We start from the raw sequence: 25,487 nt of genomic DNA, 5'->3' as shown, positions 1-25,487 counted from the left end.
AAATATAATTACACGTGGTAAACAGATATTTGAGTAAGATATGAGTGATCTTTCAACGAGCATGAGGAAGATGATATTGATAGAAATTTATATACCGAGGACGTAAACAGGTGATATGAAATCCTATTATTGCCGACCCTAGTTATATCCCGACCCATGGAAACGGCTCTCAACATGTGGCTGTGGTTAGGTTCGGTCGACCCTACCCCTGCGGGCACTGCCTGCAGGGGTCGATCCAACGGCTCGTATTTTTTCGAGCCAATTTTTTTTTTTTTTTTACATGGAGGTGGGCCCGGATCACTCATGTGGAGTGATCCGGGCCGTTCATTGCCCGTGCAGGCACTGCCTGCACGGGTAGGATGAAACAAACCCTGTGGTTAGGTCTTATACGAGGTGGTTGATATACCTAGAAATAAGTGTGACACTTCAAATATTTATGTCAATGCAAAATTCTACCTCAATAGACAGACTTCAATATAAAACCGCCTAGTTTTGTTAGCAATAGTATAATTGCTGAACTTGTAAGCCACTGTCGTAGTTTTTAAAGACAGATGAATAAAATAATGTAAAGTTATAACAGATTATGAAAGTCGAGCATGAACAAATGAACGAGAACATTAAAGTAAACTGATGTCTGTACGAAGTACAGTGACCTTAAAACATATCTGTTCTAAATTGTATGTGCTTAGATGATCAAGTTGGACGACTGTTTCTCATGATACAACGGGACAACCAGTAGTAACCTAACACGAAGGTTTTATGTCCGCGAACTGAAGAAGTACCTGAACTTTATCACGAGTTAAAGCAGAGCAGAAGGAGGCAGAGACAAAAAAGAAAAGTAATAGACGAGTGTGAGATATGTTTGAAGGACTCGAGACTACCTCTATATATAGGTACTTGAGTTCCATGTGGACAGTCACAGAGTGGCCATCCGAAAGACCGAAGGTTACTCAGCTGTACCACCAATAGTCAGCCAAATGGAGCACCAAGAGTCTCGAATATAAAAACTCGGGAAAATAGCAAAAGTCGGGTGGACAGTTTTGCCTTGATTGGTTCGACATTCGATGCATTCAGGTGACGCTTGTACACTTGCACACAAATCAAGCCTTTTTAATGCAAATATGGCCCTTGATTTGCACTCCATGTGCAAGCACGCGAGAGAAAGCCTCTTGACCAATCATTTTTACACATTCACAAAATGTAACTTAATATAAGCTAACACATGCTAAAATTATTTTCTATACGAGATATTTTTCATTCCACAATTAAGCATCCACTTAACAAGTTCATAAAATACTTATCTAATTTCTATTCAAGAATATAAAAAATCCAATAGTCCAAAGTCCCAACATAAGTCGTCCAATTTCTCGAAGTTCTCGAGTAGTCAATACAACACTATGTATCGGTGATGACTCGAATATACCTGAGAACGAACCAGAGTGAAGATCATCTTTTCTCAGTTCCTCATGATTAGTCGGATAAAAGTCCATATACCTGACCTGAGTTTATATATATATATATATATATATATATATAAATGTGAACAACTTTTAAAAGGCCACTGTGTGTGTGTGTGTGTTTTTTTTTTAAATAGTCGTCATGAAAACCAAATACACGGTGGTTTATTGGGGTAATTTCCTCTAATAAATTTTGAACTTCTACTTAAAAATAAAAATCACTCCGACATTCAGGGACAATCATTTTCTATACTTTTACTTGGCTTGATTCTATTTTATAGGCATTAATTGGAGAGGCACGCAACGCAGGCTACGGAAATCAAGAAAAAAAAAATGCAGTATCCCCGCCGTAAAAATTTTCATCCTTTATTCCTCGTATGAGCGTTGGAAGAAATTTCGCCAGGAATAATCTAACGCCGCCGCATGTGGTTTCTGCTTATTTCTAAAACTTCCATAGCTGAACAATCACCGATCTTCATCAGATATCATTAATAATACTTATATCTAGTAAAATATATTTAACACAATATAGAACAATAGATTATCAACATTCATAATTTGATCGATGTCTTAATTGAGCAACCCACCCAACTCCAATCACTTGTCACCATCTCAAATACACAATCTGCTAAAATAAAATTAGCAAAACTTGGTCATTATCATTACTAACAACAATAAAGATCGATGTTCAAATACCCCTTGCATCGAGTATCTATCTCTATTTACTTTAATAATACAAGTATAGGACTATATCTATGCAGGACTCCATTGCCACCACCCGAGTTATTTTTTTTTGGCACGTAAAGAAACTAAACTGCTAGGATCCCGGTAGTGAAAACATGTCCATTTGAAAGAGGCGCGCTGGAAACCTCGACGGGTCTCGAGCTTTCTGATCTGCAGTTCTCTTTGCGCTCGTCGATTACTATTTGGCTGTATCGACACTCTGAGCTGCAAAATGCTTTGTCCCCCCTGCAGCAAAATTCAATTCAAGAAACATGAGATGGATATCAATGAAATAGATCAAGAATCAAGTTATTTTCTTGATTCCAAGTTTAGGTACAAGGAAGCAAATCTTGCAAGGGAACGTAGGATAATATATTATACCTGTACATGTATATGTCTTTGTCATGGAGTTGCTTCTTGCACAAATTGCAGGAGCTCAGGAAATCGGTCGCCGGAGCTCCGGCAACATCCCACAATCTCGGTGGAGATATGTAGAATACGCTAGCCCGGTTGTTCGCTTCGCTGCTTTGTATTCTGAAAGGGGCTCTTTCGTCACCCTTTCTACCATGCCCAATCCCACCATAGTACACTTTAGTGTAGGGGTTATCTGGTCCATGGGACGTCACAATTGTGTATTCCTCTGAAGTTTCCATCTCAAAGTCCTCCAGATATCCCCCAACTCTCAATGGATTCTTCACCGGAATTGGGTTGGATCGGCTCATCTTTCGGTTAAATAACGTTATATAGGCCGGAGTTTCACCCACGCGATCACCGGATTTCTCGAGTGCCGCCACTATTCCTAAGCCAACCCCACCAAAATCAAAATGTTTTAGCCCTCTTGGGAACTGAGCTTTGGGCTCTAAGTGACCCCTCGAGCTGGCGACTACATCGACTATGCCGGATCTATTGCCTGAAACAAATGATCCTGCGAGTATCCCGATCACCGGCTTCGGATTTTTACCGATCATGGCTGGAATAATCCTGTCTCCAATCTGTCGCAGAGAGAACAGAGAGACTTAGTAACTCAATGGAGTCTTGAAAAATGGTTCTTTAGGAGGATTCCCAATATATGCTTGATTGAGAGTAGTGAGGTTGCTTTTTTCCTTTCATTTTAAAAACTGTATTTATTTATTTTATATTTGATCGAGTCATATAACTTTTCGGTTGAATTTGCTTAAAATCTCCAAAATCAAATTTAAATTTGCATTATTTTTTGTCATAAAAATATCAATTTGTATTTTCTGATCAAAAAAATAATGTTTTTGCACTTTTGAGCTCATATATATTTTCACATATTAAATCTATATAAAATATTAATATATAATATTTTTGTACCGACTGTTTTAGATCTGTATAATATTTTGAGTATAAAATTTAAACAATTTTATTAACATCAACATTTGCTACATATGTTTAGATACTAAAATGTGATATTTGAATATCAATCAAAAATCATATATTAATATCAAATATGAAATAATTGATATTCAAATATCACATTTTAGTACCATATTTTTTATGTTTTGTACACATTTTCATATAAAAAGACAATTTGACATTAATATCAATATTTGATACATATCTTTGGGTACTCAAATATCATATATTAATAGCATATGCAAAACAACTAGTATTCAAATATCGTATATTAATATAATATTTTTAATATTTGTAGAAATTTTCATTCGAGAAAAGACATGTTGACCCAAAGAGTGCATAATTTTTTTTGATGGAATAATGCAATTCTTTGTTTTTTAACAATGAATAAATGCAAACTTAAATTTAAATATTAATTTAAAGCAAATTATCGTAAGTTTTACAACATAAACAAGTAGGATATTGTGAATTTTGAAAAAAAGTTATTGCGAGAGCTTTTGACACTTCTCGTCCAATTTTCTTTTTCAAATAATGATTTGATTAATCAATTTTTCAAACAAAATAAAAAGGTAAAAACTTGTGTGAGACAGTCTCACCGATCGTATTTTGTGAGACGGATCTCTTATTTGAGTTATACATGAAAAAGTATTACTTTTTATGCTAATAATATTACTTTTTATTATGAATATCGGTAGGATTGACGCGTCTCACAGATAAAGATTCGTGAGACCGTCTCACAAGAGACCTGCTCAAATAAAAATAAACCTGCTAAGAATATTACTTTTCGAATTTAAAAATTATTATGTCGATAACAATAAGGTTTAAGTTTGTGACGATTTTTTGAGTTTAAAAGTAATTTAAAAATTATTCTGTCGATAACAACAAGGATTAAGTTTGAGACTGTTGAAAAATATATTTAAAATGTGTGTATTGAATATTTGAATGTTGAATATTTGAATGTTGAAAATAAGAGTTGTAAATATTGAAAATTAGTGTGTGATGATGTAGGTAATGATGTATTTTATTTTTGGATTATTTGTAAAGATTTCCTATAAATAGATCTCTCATTTGTGAAGAAAATCACAATTGAGTAGAGAGAAAAATATTATAAAGTGTATAGTTTGGTAAATTTTGAGAGTTTGAGATTTTTACTTTTTACCATAAATTTTTACTTTTTCACAACACGTTATCAGCACGAAGCTCTAAAAGTCCTACATACTTTTCCAAGCTCCAAACAGAAGAAAAAGGTAACAAAAATAATTATATTTATTTTACTGTTATTTATTTATTGTGTATTTATTTAATATACAATATAATGTTATTATTAGAAATAATAAAAATAAATTTTTCATAAACTTTTTATAAATCCTGGGAGGATGTTAAGACGACATCCCACACTCCCGGTAAGGGATACGACAAGTATAAAAGCCTATAAGGTTTTTAAACAAAATAAATTATGACACTCATTATAATATTATGATATGATATACATAATTATTTAAACATGTCTAATATTATATATATCATATTATTACCATAAAATTATACAAATACATACCTTTATTTTTTTTGTACCCCAACGGTCATAAATGGTAAAAAACGGCTAGTTTTTGCCCTATAAATATGATCTCACAAACACATTTCATCACTCCAACTTTCTCTTCTTCTCTAAAAATTATTCATCATCAAATTTTTCTAAGAAAAAATAAGATGGCTTTCTCAATGATATTTTTAATTATTTTGGTTGTCATACTCACGAGTCTTGTATTTATCGGAGAATATCCTCCTCGTGCGTTTTCTTTATTTTTACAAATACTTGTACTTGTTGTTTATCCGTTACTTTGTATTGCAATAATTATTAACTAATAAAATGCATCGTAATTTTTTTTAGTACCACCATGTCAAATTTAACAAAGCTCGAATTTGTTGCGCTCGACATCACGGGAAAGAATTATATGCCATGGACTCTAGATGTAGAAATGCATCTTGAGTCATTGGGTCTAAGCGAGACCATTAAAGAAAATGGCATATGCACGTCACAAGAAAAGGCAAGAGCCATGATATTTTTGCGTCGACATCTCGACGATGGATTGAAATGTGAATATCTGACTGAAAAAAATCCCATGGCTTTGTGGAAGGGATTAAAAGAAAGATTCGAACATATAAAGAAGTTATACTTCCGACCGCCCGGGATGAATGGAATACATTGAGATTCCAAGACTTTAAAAAAGTCAGTGATTACAATTCGGCGATGTATAGAATAATCTCGCAATTAAAATTTTGTGGACATGAGGTCACAGAATCTGAGATGCTTGAAAAAACATTTTCCACGTTTCATGCATCAAATATTACTCTACAGCAACAATATAGAGTACGTGGATTCGCGAGATATTCTGAACTCATCGCCTGTCTTCTTGTGGCGAAAAAAAACAACGAGCTATTAATGAGAAATCATCAGTCCCGACCCACTGGATCAACAGCATTTCCAGAAGTAAATGCTGTAAATAAAAATAAATTTAAACCTGAAAACCAAAATCAAATTCAAAGACAAGGTTTTGGTCGAGGTCGAGGTCGTGGACGCGGACGTGGACGTGGACGTGGAATTGGCCGTGGTCGTGGTCAAGGCCGTGGTTTTGAAAATAATCGAGATAGTTATTTTTATAACTCATCTCAAAAGAACGTCCCAAACCATCCACAGAAAAGGCATCATGAGAATACAAGTGTTAATGAGAAGCACTCAAAAAGATATGAAAGTTCTTGTTACAGATGTGGTACTCCAGGACATTGGTCCAAAGTTTGTCGAGCCCCTAAGCACCTTTGTAAACTTTATAAAGAATCATTAAAGGGGAAAGAAAAGGAGACCAACTTCACTGAACGCAGTGACCGTTTGAGTGATTCAACTCATTTTGATGCTGATGATTTTATGAATGATTTCTCTGGAAATGATCAATATGTTGGTGGGATAGAAATGAACAATATTGATGCTGCAGATTTTCTCAACGATTTCTCTGAAAATGAACAATATAATGGTAGAATATAAATGTACAATAATCTATTTTTCATGTATTCATAGAATAATGTTTTATTGTATAATTATGATTTGTGTTATATTTAAATATATATTGCAAGTAATTTATTTCATTGCATATTTTTTTATGAAGTTCAAATATGAAAAATGCTATGAGCAAAGCTGAAGTTTGCATACCCGATAGTGGTACAACGCACACTATCCTCCGAGATAAAAGATATTTCTTGGAACTAAAACCAACAAAAACAACGGTGAATACAATATCAGGTCCTGTAGACTTGATTAAAGGATGTGGTAAAGCACAATTTTTGTTACCTAATGGTACAAAATTTTTGATCAATGATGCTTTATATTCACCACAATCGAAAAGAAATTTGTTGAGTTTTAATGATATGTATTCCCATGGGTATGATACTCAAACAATGAATGAAGGGAATGAGAAATATATGTGTCTTATCACATATAAATCAGGAAAGAAATATGTGATTGAAAAACTACCAATGCTCCCTACTGGATTGCATTATACACATATAAGTCCCATTGAATCAAACATGGTAGTTGATAATTCTTCGATATTAACCAATTGGCATGATCGATTGGGACATCCTGGTTCAACAATGATGCGAAGAATTATAGAAAATACACATGGTCATCCACTGAAAGACCAGAAGATCTTTCAGAATAATAAGTTTCAATGTAAAGCATGTTCTCTTGGAAAACTTATTATAAGACCATCACCAGTCAAAATTCCAAACTGAATCACCAATGTTTCTTGAACGTATTCAGGGTGATATTTGTGGACCAATCCATCCACCATGTGGACCATTCAGATACTTTATGGTATTGATTGATGCCTCCAGCAGATGGTCACATGTATGTTTATTATCAACTCGAAATGTTGCATTTGCAAGATTACTTGCTCAAATAATAAAATTGAGGAATCAATTTCCCGATTATACAATCAAGAAAATTAGACTTGATAATGCAGGTGAATTTACTTCCCAAACTTTCAATGATTATTGTATGTCTATGGGAATCATTGTTGAGCATCCTGTTGCTCATGTACATACATAGAATGGATTGGCTGAATCATTGATTAAACGTCTGCAAATGATTGCTAGACCAATGATTATGAAAACAAAGCTCCCTATTTCTATATGGGGACATGCAATTTTACACGCTGCTTCATTAATTCGCATCAGACCAAGTGCATATCATAAATACTCCCCATTGCAGCTTGCATTTGGTAAAGAACCAGACATTTCTCATCTGAGAATTTTTGGATGTATGGTGTATGTGCCTATTGCACCACCGCAACGAAAGAAAATGGGACCTCAAAGAAAGGTTGGAATTTATATCGGTTATGATAGTCCATCAATCATTCGATATCTTGAACCTCAGACAGGCGACGTGTTCACAGCACGTTTTGCTGATTGTCATTTTAATGAGGAAATCTTCCCAATGTTAGGGGGAGAACAGAAACATACCGAAAAGGAAATTACATGGTATGTATCATCATTGTTACATCTGGATCCAAGAACAAAACAATGTGAAAAAGATGTACAACAAATTGTACACTTGCAAAGAATAGCAAATCAAATACCAGATGCATTTGCTGACACAAAATGGGTAATTAAATCATATATACATGCTGCAAATGCCCCTTCTCGAATTGAAATTCCAAAGAAACAAATGGAAGATACTCATGATGTCATTAAACGCCTGAAGCGTGGAAGGCCAGTCGGTTCCAAGGATAAAAATCCTCGAAAAAGAAAATTCATAGAGAAACACGATGATCACAAAATAAAGAATGACGTTTCTGAAGAAACACATGATGATCACAAAATAGAGAATGGTGTTCCTGAAGAAACACATGATGATGAAAATGTTCTGTCAGAACCACAAACTGACGAGAATCATGAAATCTCTATCAATTATATTAATACTGGAAAAATATGGAACCGAAAAGATATAGATGAAATTGATGATATATTTTCTTATAATGTGGCAATCGACATCATAAATGATAACGAAGATTATGAACCAAAATCTTTTGGTGAATGTAAAAATCGGCAGGATTGGATAAAATGGAAAGATGCCATCCAGGTTGAATTAAATTCGCTAAATAAACGTAATGTTTTTGGACCTATAGTCCTTACACCTGAAGGTGTAAAACCTGTTGGATACAAATGGGTTTTTATTCGAAAGCGAAATGAGAAAAATGAAATAGTAAGATATAAAGCTCGACTTGTTGCACAAGGTTTTTCTCAAAGGCTTGGAATTGATTATGAAGAAACGTATTCTCCTGTGATGGATGCAATTACGTTTCGGTATTTGATTAGCTTGGCGGTATCTGAAAATTTAGAAATGCGTCTTATGGATGTTGTTACAGCTTACTTATATGGATCACTTGATAGTAATATATATATGAAAATCCCTGAAGGATTTAAGATGCCTGAAGCACAAAGTTCAAAACCCAGGGAATGTTATTCTGTGAAATTACAAAGATCATTATATGGGTTAAAGCAATCAGGTCGAATGTGGTATAATCGACTAAGTGATCACTTGATGAAAAAGGGATATGTAAATAATTCAATATGCCATTGTGTTTTCATTAAGAAAACAACATCCGGATGCGTAATTATTGCTGTATATGTTGATGATTTAAACATCATTGGAACGAATAAAGAAATTCAAGAAGTTGTGTCATACTTGAAGGAAGAATTTGAAATGAAGGATCTTGGAAAAACCAAGTATTGTCTGGGTTTACAAATTGAACAAAAAGAATGTGGAATGTTTGTTCACCAGACAAATTATACAGAAAAGATCTTTAAACGTTTTAATATGGATAAAGCAAATCCTTTAAGTACTCCAATGGTTGTTAGATCATTAAACATAGAAAAGGATCCATTCCGTTCATGTGAAGATGATGAAGATATTCTTGGTCCAGAAGTACCATATCTAAGTGCCATCGGTGCCCTTATGTACCTTACAAATTGTACAAGGCCTGATATATCTTTTGCCGTGAATCTGTTGGCAAGATTTAGCACATATCCAACAAAGAGACACTGGAACGGAATTAAACATATATTCCGTTATCTACGAGGAACGACAGACTTGGGACTTTTGTATTCAAAAGATGCTAATCCAAGTATAATTGGTTATGCTGATGCTGGATACTTATCTGATCCACACAAGGCACGTTCCCAAACTGGATATGTATTTACTCGTGGAGGCACTGCAATATCTTGGCGTTCTCAGAAACAAACGCTCGTAACAACTTCATCAAATCATGCCGAGATTATTGCACTACATGAAGCAAGTCGTGAATGTGTGTGGTTAAAATCAATGACCCAACATATCCAAATTTCATGCGGATTATCATCTGATGAGAAGCCTGTGATACTATATGAAGATAATGCTGCATGTGTTGCTCAAATGAAAGAAGGATACATAAAAAGCGACAGAACTAAACATATTCCTCCTAAGTTCTTCGCATTCACCAAGGAGCTTGAGAAGAATAGATGTATTGATGTTCGTCACATTCAATCAAGTGAAAACTCATCAGATCTCTTCACAAAGGCACTTCCTACATCAATATTCAGAAAGCACATATATAATATTGGGATGCGCAATCTACGAAATTTGTGAAGAATTGTTCATGTCAACATCAGGGAGAGTTTACGTGACTGCACTCTTTTTCCCTTACTATGGTTTTTATCCCAATGGGTTTTTCCAAGTAAGGTTTTTAACGAGGCAGTATAAAAACACGTAATGAAGACAATCATTATGATCATCATCACAAGGGGGAGTGTTGAAAAATATATTTAAAATGTGTGTATTGAATATTTGAATGTTGAATATTTGAATGTTGAAAATAAGAGTTGTAAATATTGAAAATTAGTGTGTGATGATGTAGGTAATGATGTATTTTATTTTTGGATTATTTGTAAAGATTTCCTATAAATAGATCTCTCATTTGTGAAGAAAATCACAATTGAGTAGAGAGAAAAATATTATAGAGTGTATAGTTTGGTAAATTTTGAGAGTTTGAGATTTTTACTTTTTACCATAAATTTTTACTTTTTCACAACAGAGACGATTTTTTGAGTTTTTTCAAACTCAAAAAAAAAAAAATTGTTCTTAAGTATTGTTATAAAATATTTTAAAATTATAATACAAGATTATACAATCATAAAAGTTGATTTCATTTCTCAAAACAATAATTGAACCACTTTATTCCATCATTATTTAATTTGGATCCAATCACTTATTAGTGGGCAATATTTTAAGTAACGTCCATTTCCACCCGTTGGGCCCATTTGACATTAACTCTGTCAGCCCAAGATTCCGGTGAACCGTTCGCCGGCCGGGGATTTGGTACGTGTCATATTCATTTATAAATAAAGCCCACTCTGTAGGATCGTGGGCCCATGCATTTATTTTATATTGTTTTTTCATTTCTTGGACTTTTAGAGTAATCCCATTTTCATTGGGGCCCATATGATTTGGAAATGAAAGTGATCCGTGGGCCATTCATGCACAGGTTTGTGCTGTACAGTATTAAATTACTGATGTGCCCTTTCTGACCTTATTCTACTTTTTTGCCAAATCGAGGGGTGAGAAAAAATAATAATTTTCGATATATCAAAGATTTTGATACGAATTTTTCGCTATCATAACAGTATAAGATTTGAAAATTTTAATATATACCAAAATATCGAAATACAGAAAATATATATAAATTTTAAAAATATATAATATTTTAAAACAATATTTATAAAATTTAAAAAATGTAAGGTTTTTTAGGTATAAAAAGGTATATACTGATACTGTGTCGAAATCTAGGTATATCTTACAATTTCGATATAAACGGTATGCTAGTTATATGTACTGAAATTTTCATTAATTTTGATATGATATCATGATAAAATTTGTACCGTAATTATCAGTATAATATATAATATATAATTTCGATATGATATACCACCCATATCCACAACTTCTCCATAAAAATTGTTATTCTTCTCCCAAAAGAAGAGGATGGAAGCGTATATAAAATAATGATTTTGTTTTAAGAAAATATAATAATTTTAATAAGCTAACAAATAACACTGCGTTGCAGTATATTTTTTCCGAGATAAAATAAAATTTTCATTATTATCATCCTTATTTTTTCAATAAATATTAAAGATAATGTTATCACATATACGAAACCACGAATTTTGCCATTGATTTGAGATCAATGTGATAATTAGTGCCCAATCTTTTTTTTTTTTACATTCACCTTCCTTGTATGTTAGTGAAAGTCAAATGCATAAAATGTGCGAGAGATAAGACAAAAATTTGTGTGATACGGTCTCACGGGTTGTATTTTATGAGACAGATTTTTTATTTAGGTCATCAATGAAAAAATATTATTTTTTATGTTAACAGTATTACTTTTTATTTTGAATATCGATATGTTTGACCCGTCTCACAAATAAAAATTCGTGAGACCGTCTCACAAGAGGCATACTCGAGAGATAAATACGAATGACCTGATTATTCTCTATATAATTCATATCAAATGATTTTTTTAATTTAGTTTTGGACCAAAATTTTGAACTAAACGTCACATTTTGATCGCCCTTAGTATTTTCTAACTTCTCATACACGAGTATAATATGTGTTTCCTTTCGTATTATACCCAAATTATGCTGTACTATTATCGAAGGCATTATTTTACATAATAATATTAACGATAATAACGCTATTTTTCTTTTTTAATTTGTTTTTATCTTTAAATAAATGATAAATATATAGAAATTAATAAAATTATTTAAATAATTTTATTTATAATTCATATAATGAATTAAATGATAATATTTAAATAAATTTATAAAAATTATTTGATAAAAATGCAAAAATGTTAATAATAAATTTTAAATATGTAAAGAGGAGAAATAATTAATTGAGTAAAATGTATCCTCTCTCCGTCCAAAATAGATATGTATATATGTGTTTTCACACATATTAAAATAAAGAATAATATAAGTATTGTATTTTATGAATAGAGATAGATTGATAGAAGAATAAATAAAATACTATTAAATATAGACATTGGACGGTTTAAGAGTAGGTCTTTTGTGAGACGGTCTCACGAATCTTTATCTGTGAGACAGATCAACCCTACCGATATTCACAATAAAAAGTAATACTCTTAGTATAAAAAATAATATTTTTTCATGAATGACTCAAACTAGAGATCTGTCTCACAAAATAAGACTCGTGAGACCGTCTCACACAAATTTTTACCTATATTTGAGATGAATAAAAAAACATGGTCTTTATATCTGAGATGAGATGAACATTCATTTGCGTTCGATGTAGAAATTACATTATTTGGAAATTAGGGTGGTGTAAAATAGAGTAACAGGTTTGAGATCGCGTAACATGACAAAAGTTCAGTCATTCAATTTGGATTTAATTAATGGCAATTATGTCGTCAATAAAAATGTCGTTTCTAAATCTAATCAACGCGGATTTCTTCCACTCCCATATAATACTTTGTTTTTGATAGATTAATATATAGTTTTTTTTTTTGGGTGGCATGACAGTAAAATGCTATTAGAGTTTATTTTATCGTATCTTTTAATGGCTGAAAATGAAATTCCATTTTTAGTTATATATAAGACGAAACAGTCTTATGAGTTAATTTTGAGAGACAAATATTCTACTTGGATCATCAATGAAAAAATGTTTTTTTTTATTGTAAATATGAGTATCATTGATCCATTTCACGAATATTGATACGTGAGATTGTCTTACAAGAAAATTATACGATATATTAACTATTTATAATTTAATAATTGAATCGATCTGTCAACGATATTAATTAGATGCTCACTTTGAGAAGAAAATAGGATTTTAAGAATACAACTAAAATCGTATTCACTCAATATAATTGCTACATATCTTGTGTTGGTCCACTGACAAGTTAAGTGTACCATTTGATAATTAAATAATAAATTAATGTGGATCACAGTTATGAAAATTAGTTAAAAAGATAACACATGTACAGTTACATTGAGCATCCTCACGAGAAAATCTACGATAATGAGCTATAAAACATAAAACCGTTGCTACAAAACAATAATAACCAAAATTGCACCAGAAATACAACGAAAGCTAAGAACTTTAATATTCTTGACTATGACTTCCACTATCGGCTTTTTACTCTCGAACATAGCATGATTCTTTGCATTTCAAACACTGTAAATATTATCTTATTTAGAATCTAATTACCTCGATAGACGTCTCTGAATTCTTTTAAGTGTAACAGTCGAAGATCTCATGAGCTTCCTCATTCCTAGCCACACCCTAATGCCATCCCAAATTCTTCTTGAGACAGTGCACCTCAAATATAAATGATCAGAAGACTCTGCAAATCTACATTCCCACTGTTTTGTTAAAGAAATGATACGCATGATGGAGCCCTGCACTTCCACTTAACCAACCCTCAAGTACTGTGGCTGAGGGCCGGGGATCTCCCTGTCATTTGTCTTGTAGGTAAATTTCCAATCAAAACCAATTATTTTATGTGGCGGTGTGTGCTGGCAAGATGGGTCGTCCCTTGTGGGGCGGCCAACCCTCAACCCGTTGCAACACACTATTAGGATGGGCTGGGTGGATCGTCGTTTTAGCGGGTCAAGAAATTGCTAACTAAGCTCATTTATTTTAAACTTTAGTTATTATCAGTCTTCAACTCAAATTAATATACATATTTTTACCCGTAATGCAGATTAAATATAAATTTCAGCATTTATAACATTTTAAACTAAATTTTTTTGGAATATAAAAATCGAGAGAAAAAGTTTAAAATAAGATATTGAGAATACCAATTATAACATGAATTTTTAGTTTATTTGTATGATATAATTTAAAATAATATGACTTTCAAAAAAACTAATGTTAAAAGTACCTGAATGCAGCGGAGGAACACAAGAAGTCACAAGACCCAACCAGAGGAAGATCTCTTTTTTCGATCTCGAAACCTCGTGTTTCTATGTCCAATTTCTTAATAAGTTGAGAATATATGAATATATTTATCATTTTCGCAAATTAAACCACTGCCTTAATTACATATTTGGTCAAAATTAATACCTGAAAATAAATTATTTTTTGGGCCACTTGCGCTACAGCCTAGGTAGTGGTCATACTTTATTAAAACTAGAAAACATGGCGAGAGCTTCTTGTAATTATTTACACCATTTTTATGTGTAAGATAAGATGAGGTATTTTTCTTCTTGAAATTGGTGAGGTATTTCTACTCAAATATACATACAAAACAAAACACATAAAAAAATCACTCATTTGATGCAATAAGATGTCTCGTGGAGTTGGACCATTTTTCTGCTTGTGTTTAGTTATATTTCTCAGACAAAATCGCAGTCATTATTTTTTATATATATTAAGAAAACTCTTGAAAAAATAATGCAATAACCTGCAAATTATGTTAACGTCTAAATGAAATTGAGCAAACCATGTGCGACTGGTTCGTGTTAAGAAAGTGTAGATATGAAGAATTAAACTCATACTCATTGATCAAACATTCGTTTATTTTACCGAACAATCTTTAATGAACTCAGTTAATAATAATAATAATAATAATAATAATGTATATGAAACGAGCAAAACAATATTTTTTTACTATAGATGAAAAGTAAATCTTAACATGTCACATCATTCATTACTACTAGCTACTTTGCACACGCGTTGCGTGTGTGTACAATTTTTTTTATAATTATTTACAAGATTAAAGTGAAATTTGACAAATTAACGAGGGACTAAAGTGTTATTTGAATAGTTGTAATTTAAAAAAAATAAAAAAATGTTTTTTGAGATTTTAAAAAATAAAAACAAAATGTAATTTTGATATAAAATAAGGATAAAATTGGGAAATCAAAAAACAGACCAACTTTTTTGTCACTATTAGAGAGATTCTTAATAGATAGTAATAGATGAAAAAAATAAAGAATAATCATAATTTCCAATTCAATTTCAGTACTTTCCACTTGGTCTTGCACAATTTATTTCGGTTTTTTTAGATTTTTTCGATTTTAGATATATATAATCCTATATCCGAATCGTTATACTTTGTTTTGATTTTGTTTCATATTAAAACCTTCGGTTTATTTGGTTTGGACATTTATTTAAATTAGTAATTCAAATATTTTTAAAATATAATATATTATCTTCTTAGTTAATTTTTTTATAAAGTTTTAAATATAAAATTTAATTGAATTAAAAATAATAATCGACTAAAAGTTAACAAAAATGATACTTAGGCTGCGTTTGGTTTAGAGGATAGGATAATGAAATGATTAAGAGAGAAATGATAAAAAGAATGATTGAAGTAGAAATATAATATATAATGATAAAATAATATTATGTTTGGTATGATGGATAAGAATGTGATAATTAATAATTTTTTGATAAATTGACAAAATTGCCCTTCTATTTGTGTGTCGGCGGGGGGCGGCGGTCGACTGGTGGTGGCAGCCGGTCGGTCGGAAGAGTCGGCGGTCGGCCGGAAGCGACGGCGGTGGTAGGTCAGAAGTGGCGGCGGCGGTCGGCCGGAGGTGGTGGCAATCGGCCGGAGGAGGAGGAGGAGGCGGTCGGCCGGAGGTGGCGGCGGCGGTCGGCAGTCGGCCGGAGGTGGCGGCGGCGGTCGGCGGCGGTCGGCAGTCGGCCGACGGCAGGGGTTGGCAGTGGGCGGTCGGTGGAAGGAAGTGGTGGTGAGTTTGGATTTAGGAGAAGGGTAAAATTGGAAAAATAAGATGGATTAAGAGTGAGATAAATAATCCTAGGGGGTGAGGATGTATTGTGAGGATGCATTATTTTAACCTACCTAATATAACATAATCATTATAGGAGGGATTGGGTTGGTTAAATAAAAATCGTACTAAACGCTTGATTAGGTGAGTTTAATAATCATAAACTCACATAATTCCATGAACCAAACACAGTCTTAATGAACTAAATATCATTTTATAAAATATATAATCTAAATAAATTTTTAAAAATTATTAATTTAATTAAACTTCGATTTTTTTGGTCGTTTTAATTAATTTTTACTCGAAGAAATTAAAGATATAATAAATTTCTTTAATCATTCCAAAAAATAATCCTTAATATTTTTTAAAAAATATAAACTAGTTTTAAGCTTTATGATCATATTTTAAAATTATTTTATGTATATAATATATATAGATTTATATGATTATAAATACTTTGAATTACTTTAATAATACAATACTTTTTTTGGTAATTATAACAATGAAAACATCTTATCCACCAAACACATCAATATTTTAAATTTGTTTAAAATAAGTTTATCCAAAAAACATAACATATTATTTTTAAAAAAATCACACCTTATAATAATTTATTATAATTTATCAGGTTTTTTTAAATAAATTTAGCTAAACCTCTAAATATGAGCGGCTTCATAACTATCATTGAGTTCACAAAGCTATACATTGTCTCTCTACATAATAGCATATGCTCTGTCTAAGCCTAAGTAAGACATCAAATTTACATTTAATACACCCTGTTCCGGTAAAAGGTTATCTTTTATACAATTCATTGAATCATTATACAACAGAGCCTCTGCCGTCAAGAAGTCGACTTAAGAACTACAGGGAGTCGCTATTTTGGGACTGTGGTCTTTGTCCAGAGGATAAACAAATAAATTTAACTTGATTCATGCATGATCAGGTTGCCTTGTTCCTGGTAGTAGGAAACAACCGAGCATAAGTTGGACAGCAAGAACATAGATAATATCAAACTTCAGATTGTTTAGCGATTAAACGAAGTGGCTGAATTGTTGTCATACTGTCCTCTCCATGCATTACCACTATCGGTCCTGCTGCAAGCTTGGTTCGGGATAGGCATCTGACCAAGATCGCCATCCAAACTCATTTGCTGCACCTCAGCAGATGATAGGATCTTTATACTTTGAACGCAGCTCACAAACTCCCTGCCGTAATAAGAATCGGAAAGTGTTATAAAAAGTTTGACATCAGAAGAGAAGTTACAATCGATACTTACTCCCATGGATCATCTCCGACAAGTAATATGTCATTTTCATGGTCTACATATACAAGCTTCCACTCGGTTCTCTGTGGATCTTCTAGCAGACCTTCAATGCCAAACATGCGGGCAAGGTCATGTCTAAGCTCGTCATACCCCTTGTAACGGGTGACATCCACAGTTCTCCCCACCGAGCCACGTTTTTGAACCTACAGTAAGTTTATCAACATTAATAATAATAAGAAAACAGACTCAAAACTCTGAAGAGAGAAGGGTGTCTTTGGGGGAGACCAACCTTAGCATAAGTTCGCATACGAGGAGCCTGGTTAGACCACAACCCACCGTTCAGAACAGCACTTTCATTAATTGCAACCTCGTTCGAACAACCTGGTTTAAAAGATATGTTTGGCAATCCAAATGGCTGAGAATTGATTCCAGATGACAAATCTGTATCAATGTCCCTCGGAGGGCCACTGTAGTTAGAAAGTAAGTTCTGTATATCCTTCCCTGAATCATAACCCCTCGACAACAAGGCATCAGGTGCCAATCCATCAATATTACCAGTGAACGGAAGACTATTCTGTGTGTGCGACTGAACATCAGTTTCCAACCCATTTAATGGAAAATTTTGTTGGAGACTACCCGTATCCTGGCAATATGATGTCGCAGTAGATGCAGCATCCAAACGATCAGTAGCAGTACCCTTGTATTTAAGCTGTTCAGTTGGTTTAGAGTTGGGGAATTCGTGTTTCATCCTAATATCGATCTTGGTATGAGTTTCTAGGGCCAAATTATTGGTATGGTGGACTGTAGAATTATCTAGCAAAGTTGTCGGCCCAGTTTGATACCTGTTAAAGAAGTTTGATTGTGAAGCCTGAAAATTATTCTTCGAAGGTGATGTTGAACGTGATGGGGCATCCCCCTCCACACGTCCCCTGATATTTTCAAGTGGAGATTTATGTTGGAACTGATTGATGGGAAATTGTGGAGATTGGCCCGAAGAAGATCCTGGAAAGGCGCTAATATTTACTTTTGGAGGTAGACAGAGATTTTTGGCGTGCTGGTTTTGTTGCAATTGTTGTTTTGGGGGACATTGAGCTTCCAACAAGGGATTTAACGGGGACGACAACTGCTGCTGTTGATGCTGCTGTTGTAGTTTATGTAGAAGTTGCAGTTGCATTTGCTGATCCGAAAGATTTTGTTGAGAAAATTGTTGCATTTGTGGCTTTTGTTGCTGCAACACCGGTAATGGAGCTTGTTGCAATTGCAACTGCTGCTGTTGTGGTCTCTGCAAGAGGCTAGATTGTTGCTCAACGGGTTGTGGGAAAACCAAGTCCTGAGTCATTGACGTCACGGGAAATGTAGTTCTGTGAACCAATGAATCATTTTGCTGCAAATGCGAATGTCCAGTCAATATCTGTTGCTGTTGAAGCTGAGGATACACTCCCATTTGATGTGAATTTTGGTTTGCTGCCTGATCCAAAGTGACACCATTCGTCACAGGAGGCAGCAGCATAGGTTGTGGTAGCCGCTGCTTGCTGCAACTGTTGCAGTGTGTGCTGAAGGAGCTGTGGCTGAGGTTGCTGCAACGGCTGCTGCTGCCTCGGTTGTGTCTGATGCGTGTTTGTATGAGACTGCAACATTTGCTGGACTTGTTGCTGTTGGCCAACTTGTAGATTCGGAAGATTCCCCTTACCAGGTGGAAGATTATGTGAAGCTAAAGACGGGTTTTGAAAATTCAAAAGCTTTGTGTGGTCATCGATGCTAAGGTTACCTTGTAGAACAGATGAATTGGGAAATAAGCCCGCTTGATTGCTGGACAACTGATTATTCTGTTGCATGCTCATCCATTGGACTAGACTAAGGCCCGGAAATATCGAGCTTGACGCATCTTTTATGCCAAAATCTTCTGCAAGCCAGGGCATGCCTCGCTTGAAAATATTTTCCATATCAAGTTCATCATCTGATTCCAATATTTTTGTATCAGGAAAAAAAGAATAGACACCGGCACACTGCGATAAATTAAATTGTCACTACATATGTATGTACCTGGAAAACTTGGATGTTTGGGGAACTTGGGTCTGAAAAAGGGAGGCGGGCAAATGTAGAAGGGAGTAACAACAGGTTCGACTTCCCATATAGAGATTCGACCAGGGCGTTCTCCAGCAGTTGATTCATCCCATCCAACCTATCATTAACAAAATTTCATGTCGAGAAAGAAATTAAATGTTGCACAAAACACATGCAAAAAATTCTAATAAAATAAATAACAATTATGATGAAATTTTAATTTAATAATTTAAAACGAATGAAAAATTCAATCATATTAAAATATATTTACCAAATAGTTAATTTTCAGGTCAACAATAATTTTTTTACTAACATTTTATTAGATTAATTTAAAATTTTCTTTTCAAAATATACTAATCCTTTATTATAATTACCGTTTATTCATATTATATAACGTATATAATATATCTTAAATATAATACAATGTATTACAAGTATCATACAAAATATAGATGTTTAGAATCAAATCAAGCGAAGGTAAACCGATTTAATAATATATATATATATATATATATATATAATTGAAAAAAAATTGATAAAATAGATCTTTTCGTATATTATCTTGAAAAAATAATGATAATAACAATATGTAATTAATTTTGAATCACAAAGTGAGATATAGAAAGTCAGCGTGAAACTACAATTTCCGACGCAAAAGTTTTGGGTTCTTTGAAAGGTGAAAGACTTGATAGCTAACTAACTTTTTTATAAAGGGTTTTCTGCTATGTAGGCATTTCAACCTGCTGAAATGGAAACTAATGGCATCGAGCACATATTTGAAGAACAGGAAAAACTACCTGAAGATTTCGCCACTGCGAATTTTTCCAGCGCACAGAATCCATATCGCTTATTCCAGTAACTGTACCCATGTATCGGCGCACTCCTGACTCCTCAGTCTCAAACATCATCCTAAATCTCATACCCGGGGAAACTTGTGTGTACATTGCTTTATTATACTTGGCTAACGGAATCACGAACTCCGAAGGGCTAGCCCTGTCAATATCGAAGAAATATGCCACGAGAATTTTGAAAAAGTAGGTTTTCAAGTATAGTAATGTAATATATCAAATTCAAAATTCATTACCTTGGATTATAGAATATAGTGAATGGACTACTATTCGCAGCAGCATGAGCAGCAGCAGCAAGAATACCAATATGCATGCTATCACTAGATATAACAGATGAAGAAAGTGCCGGTTGCTGCCTATTAGCTCGCCGAATGCCAAGGAGAAGCTGTGACTTTTCGTCCCTAAGTTGTCATTTGGAAAGCTTTATTATGGAAGTGAGAATATTTTGTCACAAATTGTTTAAAATATTTACATACTTTATGAAAAGAACAGCATCACCAGCTATAAGTCTTTTCGAGCTCACAAACACACTCCAACCCGTCGTCAACAAGTGTCTTTTCGGTTGACCTGGTACCATCCATAAATAGTATGTCTGAACATTTTTTGGAGCTTTTATCGATGCCAAACAAAAAATATATGGAACGCATGTAGAGATCTCTAACATAGAATACCTCGATAAATATGTCTGAATGTCCAATTTTGGTCATGCAAATCTCTAGCAGACAGCTCCTGTGCAGGAGGTTGCATTGAGAAATCCTACAAAACAACTTTTCCATTACAAAAAGAACGGGGTGAAATCTACTCACTGCATATTAAACTTTGCATAACAAGTGCCAATATATAATAGCACATACAAGAGGTGGAAAGATCTTCTCAGCTGCCCGACGAGGAACAGAAAACCCACCGTGAGTGCTTGTATCACTTGCTGTCAGATTTTTGCAGAAAAACTCGGCAGGTTGTCTATTGTGCTTTAGCCCAATATCAGATACAAGTAATGCTTCCTGGTCATACTGTAAGATACAAGTCAAACTGTTTTCAGACTGATTATTTCATCATATCGGCCATCACAATGTGGGTGAAACTTCAACAAGTCCTTAACATTGTAGGTAAAAAATCATTCAGCAAGTTGAGTTGACCATTTTTGAAAAACGAAAATAAAGACTCATGCATGTGCCAGAAGACGTGCAATATCATGTAATGATACCCCATAAAATATTATTAAAAATTGAAAATAAACAGGACAAAATAGGCAACAGACCTTATTCACAGGTTGAAGAGTCATCTGCGCATAGACCTCATCAGTTTCAGCATCAGCCTGTTAATAAATACATAATCAAACATCAAATAAATAATTTAAGGCGCAAGCATTTATCATATCGAGCATGAACACAGAAACGAAGGTTATCTATTCAGGGATAAAGCATCAATTATAAGAATTTAATGTGAGATGTATAACAAATCATACATGTAAGGTGACATTCTGCAGCATGCAAATCAACTTCGAAGGAAGATTAGGATAACTTGGGATGCCATCTGTCTCTTTCTGCATCGATGCTGCCACCTGTTGCCGCAAAAGAATTCTTCCATTGGAAACTAAAAATGTCACCGAATTTTAATAAGTGGAGACATGAAACATACTTGTTCGCTGTGACCTTGAGGAAAATAGACCACATGGCTTCCAACAGGAGGCAAAGCAACCAACGGACCGGCACACGCGTGCCACAACTCTGAATTGATCATCTTTTTATCCCCTGTTTTGATTAAAACAGACACAATGAAACATAAAACAAAGACACATCCAAGTCTCTGGTCGACATAAAACATAATTTTCTGTTTTTTTATTCCATTTGTTGTTTTTTCTTTCTTTTCTTTTTTGCCTTGGACCAAACCTTGATCGTGAAAGTCTTTTGTTGAAAGTTAAACTTCATGAGTTCCAATTGGTAAGGGCGCTCAAGTGCATTTTCCAAGTAGGGAAACTTGTCTTCTAGTTCCTTTTTTAACACCAATTTAGCTATAACCATCTCTCAAAGTTCCAGCCTAAAAGGTGCATACATGAAACAGTAAAGTACCAGAACACACTAGCGATAAAAATGTTCAGATGTCTGGCTGGTCTGTTCAAATTTTCCTTCAGTTCAAAGACTATATGCAGCTTCGCACATGAAATTGTTCCTAGCCCCCAAAATCCAAATCCTAGTTGGGAGCTAATGCATATAATAAGTTAATAACAAGAAATTACACCGAATGGATCTAATTCGCTTTCACCAGAAAATTATTGAAAGAAATGGATTTCCTCCTCTTTTTCTCATTGTTTCCAGTTTTATCTTTCTGATGTGAGCAAGGATCATTAAAGTAGAGGTAACTAACTTAATCCGTATTGCAAGGATTATCCAAGTGTTTTATCTTTTATGTCTCTGAAAATCAGCCAAGAAGATGAATCCAAAATCATGCGACAGCAAAAAATTACAATTTCAGCCCTTAAAGCTCCATCCAGTTCCACGTCAAAGCACACGAAACTTGTTCTACCAAACATAGAGAAACCAAGACAATTGATCCACAGGTAATTATGACAAAATACTGATAAAAGTTAAAATTCAATCTTAATGCATGATTTGCAAGTTTATGAACCAAAAAGTTCTTGAACTTTCCTTTCGCACGATTAGAGAAATTGCAAATTCCAAGAAACACTTCAGCTTTTCAGCATAAAAGTGAGGGTAAAGCACAAAACGAGAAATGTTTGGGTCAATAAAAAAAGGAAAAAGAAAGAGATGTTATTGAGCCAATGCATAAGAAGAACACACCTTCTCCAGAATTTGCCACAAATCCACCAGAAGGAATCTTCATTGTCAAAATTTTGCTCTTTACTCTGCAGAATTTAACTCTGTTCACCCAAAATTTCTTCTTTCCTCAATGCCGCATCCACCAACGTTTACTTCAATTCAAAAAAACTGGCGTTTCCGTACAACTCTAGCAGGTTAATTCAAAGAGTCTAAACTTTTCAGCAAGTGATTTCCTCCCAAACAACCAAAACTACACGAAGATCGCCTTTTCTCATTACTGCATAATCAATCTTCCCAACCCAACAAAGATTAAATTAAACCGGGCAGATATTTTTCAAAGATTGACTGAAAAACCAGTATATCTTCTCCTTTTCTTATTTCCAAAATTCCCAGAACGGAATCTCCTTCACATCCAATATACTGCCAGTATTTTCTTGATTTCAATAAAACACAAAATTTACACCGCTAAAACTGGAAGCTTCAGGGCCCAAAAGTAAGAATTAACCTTCCATGTCGTACCCGGCTCGGTGCGGCGGAGCTTTTGCCCGCTCTGGATATCACGCGCGGATGAAATCTTCACCGTCGGTTTGTATCTCCCCGATCTATAATTTTTGTATGCAAAGTTTTTCTAAATTCCAAGCCGATTAACGCCAGATTTTAATTTTCTGAGATGGGAAACTGGGCAGTTTCTTGCCCAAAAAAAACTGAAAGTACGGTGAATTTCCGGGATATCGGCGGGCATATATGCCAAGAAAATATTTTGAACAACTTTTCTTCAGTTGTCAAACCTCCCAAAAAAGAGGGAGCCCATTAAACATCGAAGGTCACTGTACAGTCTCAGGTCCCAAAAAATCTTGAAACTAGTAGTCCTGAAAAAAACTTGCTAAAAATGGCAAACCTAACCCACAAGGTGGTAACAGAAATCCAGGCACGGCGGAGCAGCGGGGAACAAGGCGGCCGGAAAATCAGAAGCTAATGAAATTAGAGCTTATTAAAGCAAAAAGTATACTGAATGGAAACTGCCTCGAAGTCTTGGTATTTGTTTATATCATACTAACATAGTCCAGCTGTAATGGATCACACTATATCGTAGATTTTTAATATAGTAAATGGGTTCTTTGTCCAGAATATGGATTACTATGTTGGGTTGTGGAAAGAGAAGGCCGACATCCAGGGTTGAAGAATATGAGGAATCATACGATCGGGGTGAGGATTTACTTGAACTAAATATCCCACGCGATCACTGAGACTTCCCCATTCAAGATTATCTGGCTTTTGGTTTTTATTTTTATCGCTACAGCAAGCGATCCCGGGTTTATTGTCTCGAGTTGTAAATATGTTAGAAAACTACTTCAACCCGTCGCGAGTTGCGTGTTAAGTGAGTCAACTCTCCAAAAATTAAATAATTAATCAAGTTAAAATACAAAAACAACGTCAATATTTGACATTTCAAACAAAAATATTAGTGATATTATCATTAATTAACCTCAAATAAAGTGAACTAGCTGTATATATAATTACATAAACGAAAATCTTTTTTAGTTTTTTAAAAAATTTCTGAGAACTATAATTTATTATTCATCGCTTAGATTAGTTTTAAATATGAAACATCAGAATCTTTATCTGTGATACGGGTCAACTCGACCGATATTCACAATAAAAAGTAATATTATTAACATAAAAAGTAATAATTTTTCATGGATGACTAAAATAAGATATTTGTCTCACGATCCGTGAAATCGTCTCACACAAACTTTTGTTCAAAATTTTAATGTCAGATGATTGTAAATCATCCACTTTACCAAATTAATTTAAATAAAGAGGAAGCAACGCCCCTTATAATTTATGGAATTAGCTCTATTTGGACCGCTGGAATAATATTGAAATAGTCGTGTGCTTCTTGTACTGCGCGTATTTATTTGAAAATGGTCCAGCAATAATGCCAGTTTTCCATCTTTTTAGATTGTGTGAGAAGTTTCAAGAATTTTGGGTGGAGAAAGTGAAATAAAAAAATGTAAAAAATTATTGATATTAGATATACAATATATACATACACATATATCTATATCTAAACACATACAGTAAAATAGTAGGTTTCTTATTATACAGTCTCGTATATATTTATTAGCAA

General features: G+C 33.8%; 2 protein-coding genes across 2 annotated transcripts; both read right to left on the bottom strand.

Moving 5' to 3' along the window:
• Nucleotides 1-1,986: 1,986 nt before the first annotated feature.
• LOC142528274 (FCS-Like Zinc finger 13-like) lies at nucleotides 1,987-3,267 on the bottom strand. Its single transcript, XM_075633323.1, has 2 exons — nucleotides 2,562-3,267; nucleotides 1,987-2,426 (listed from the first exon to the last, which is right to left on the bottom strand). Exons 1-2 carry the CDS (start codon nucleotides 3,146-3,148, stop codon nucleotides 2,267-2,269), a joined length of 747 nt encoding a protein of 248 aa, XP_075489438.1. The 5' UTR covers nucleotides 3,149-3,267; the 3' UTR covers nucleotides 1,987-2,266.
• Nucleotides 3,268-17,066: 13,799 nt separating this feature from the next.
• Nucleotides 17,067-24,668, bottom strand: LOC142528269 (auxin response factor 19-like). The gene is given in 14 exon segments (XM_075633320.1): nucleotides 17,067-17,608; nucleotides 17,680-17,870; nucleotides 17,957-19,195; nucleotides 19,197-19,624; nucleotides 19,711-19,849; nucleotides 20,529-20,724; nucleotides 20,816-20,980; nucleotides 21,056-21,146; nucleotides 21,251-21,335; nucleotides 21,434-21,589; nucleotides 21,838-21,894; nucleotides 22,045-22,140; nucleotides 22,218-22,330; nucleotides 23,378-24,668. Coding segments are annotated over 14 exon segments (3,180 nt in total). The 5' UTR covers nucleotides 23,421-24,668; the 3' UTR covers nucleotides 17,067-17,427.
• Nucleotides 24,669-25,487: the final 819 nt, after the last annotated feature.

Source organism: Primulina tabacum, chromosome 2, assembly GCF_025594145.1.
Source record: "Primulina tabacum isolate GXHZ01 chromosome 2, ASM2559414v2, whole genome shotgun sequence".
Classification (NCBI taxonomy): Eukaryota; Viridiplantae; Streptophyta; class Magnoliopsida; order Lamiales; family Gesneriaceae; genus Primulina; species Primulina tabacum.
The sequence above is the reverse complement of the archived record's forward strand: the minus strand, read 5'-3'. Positions and strand labels throughout refer to the sequence as shown.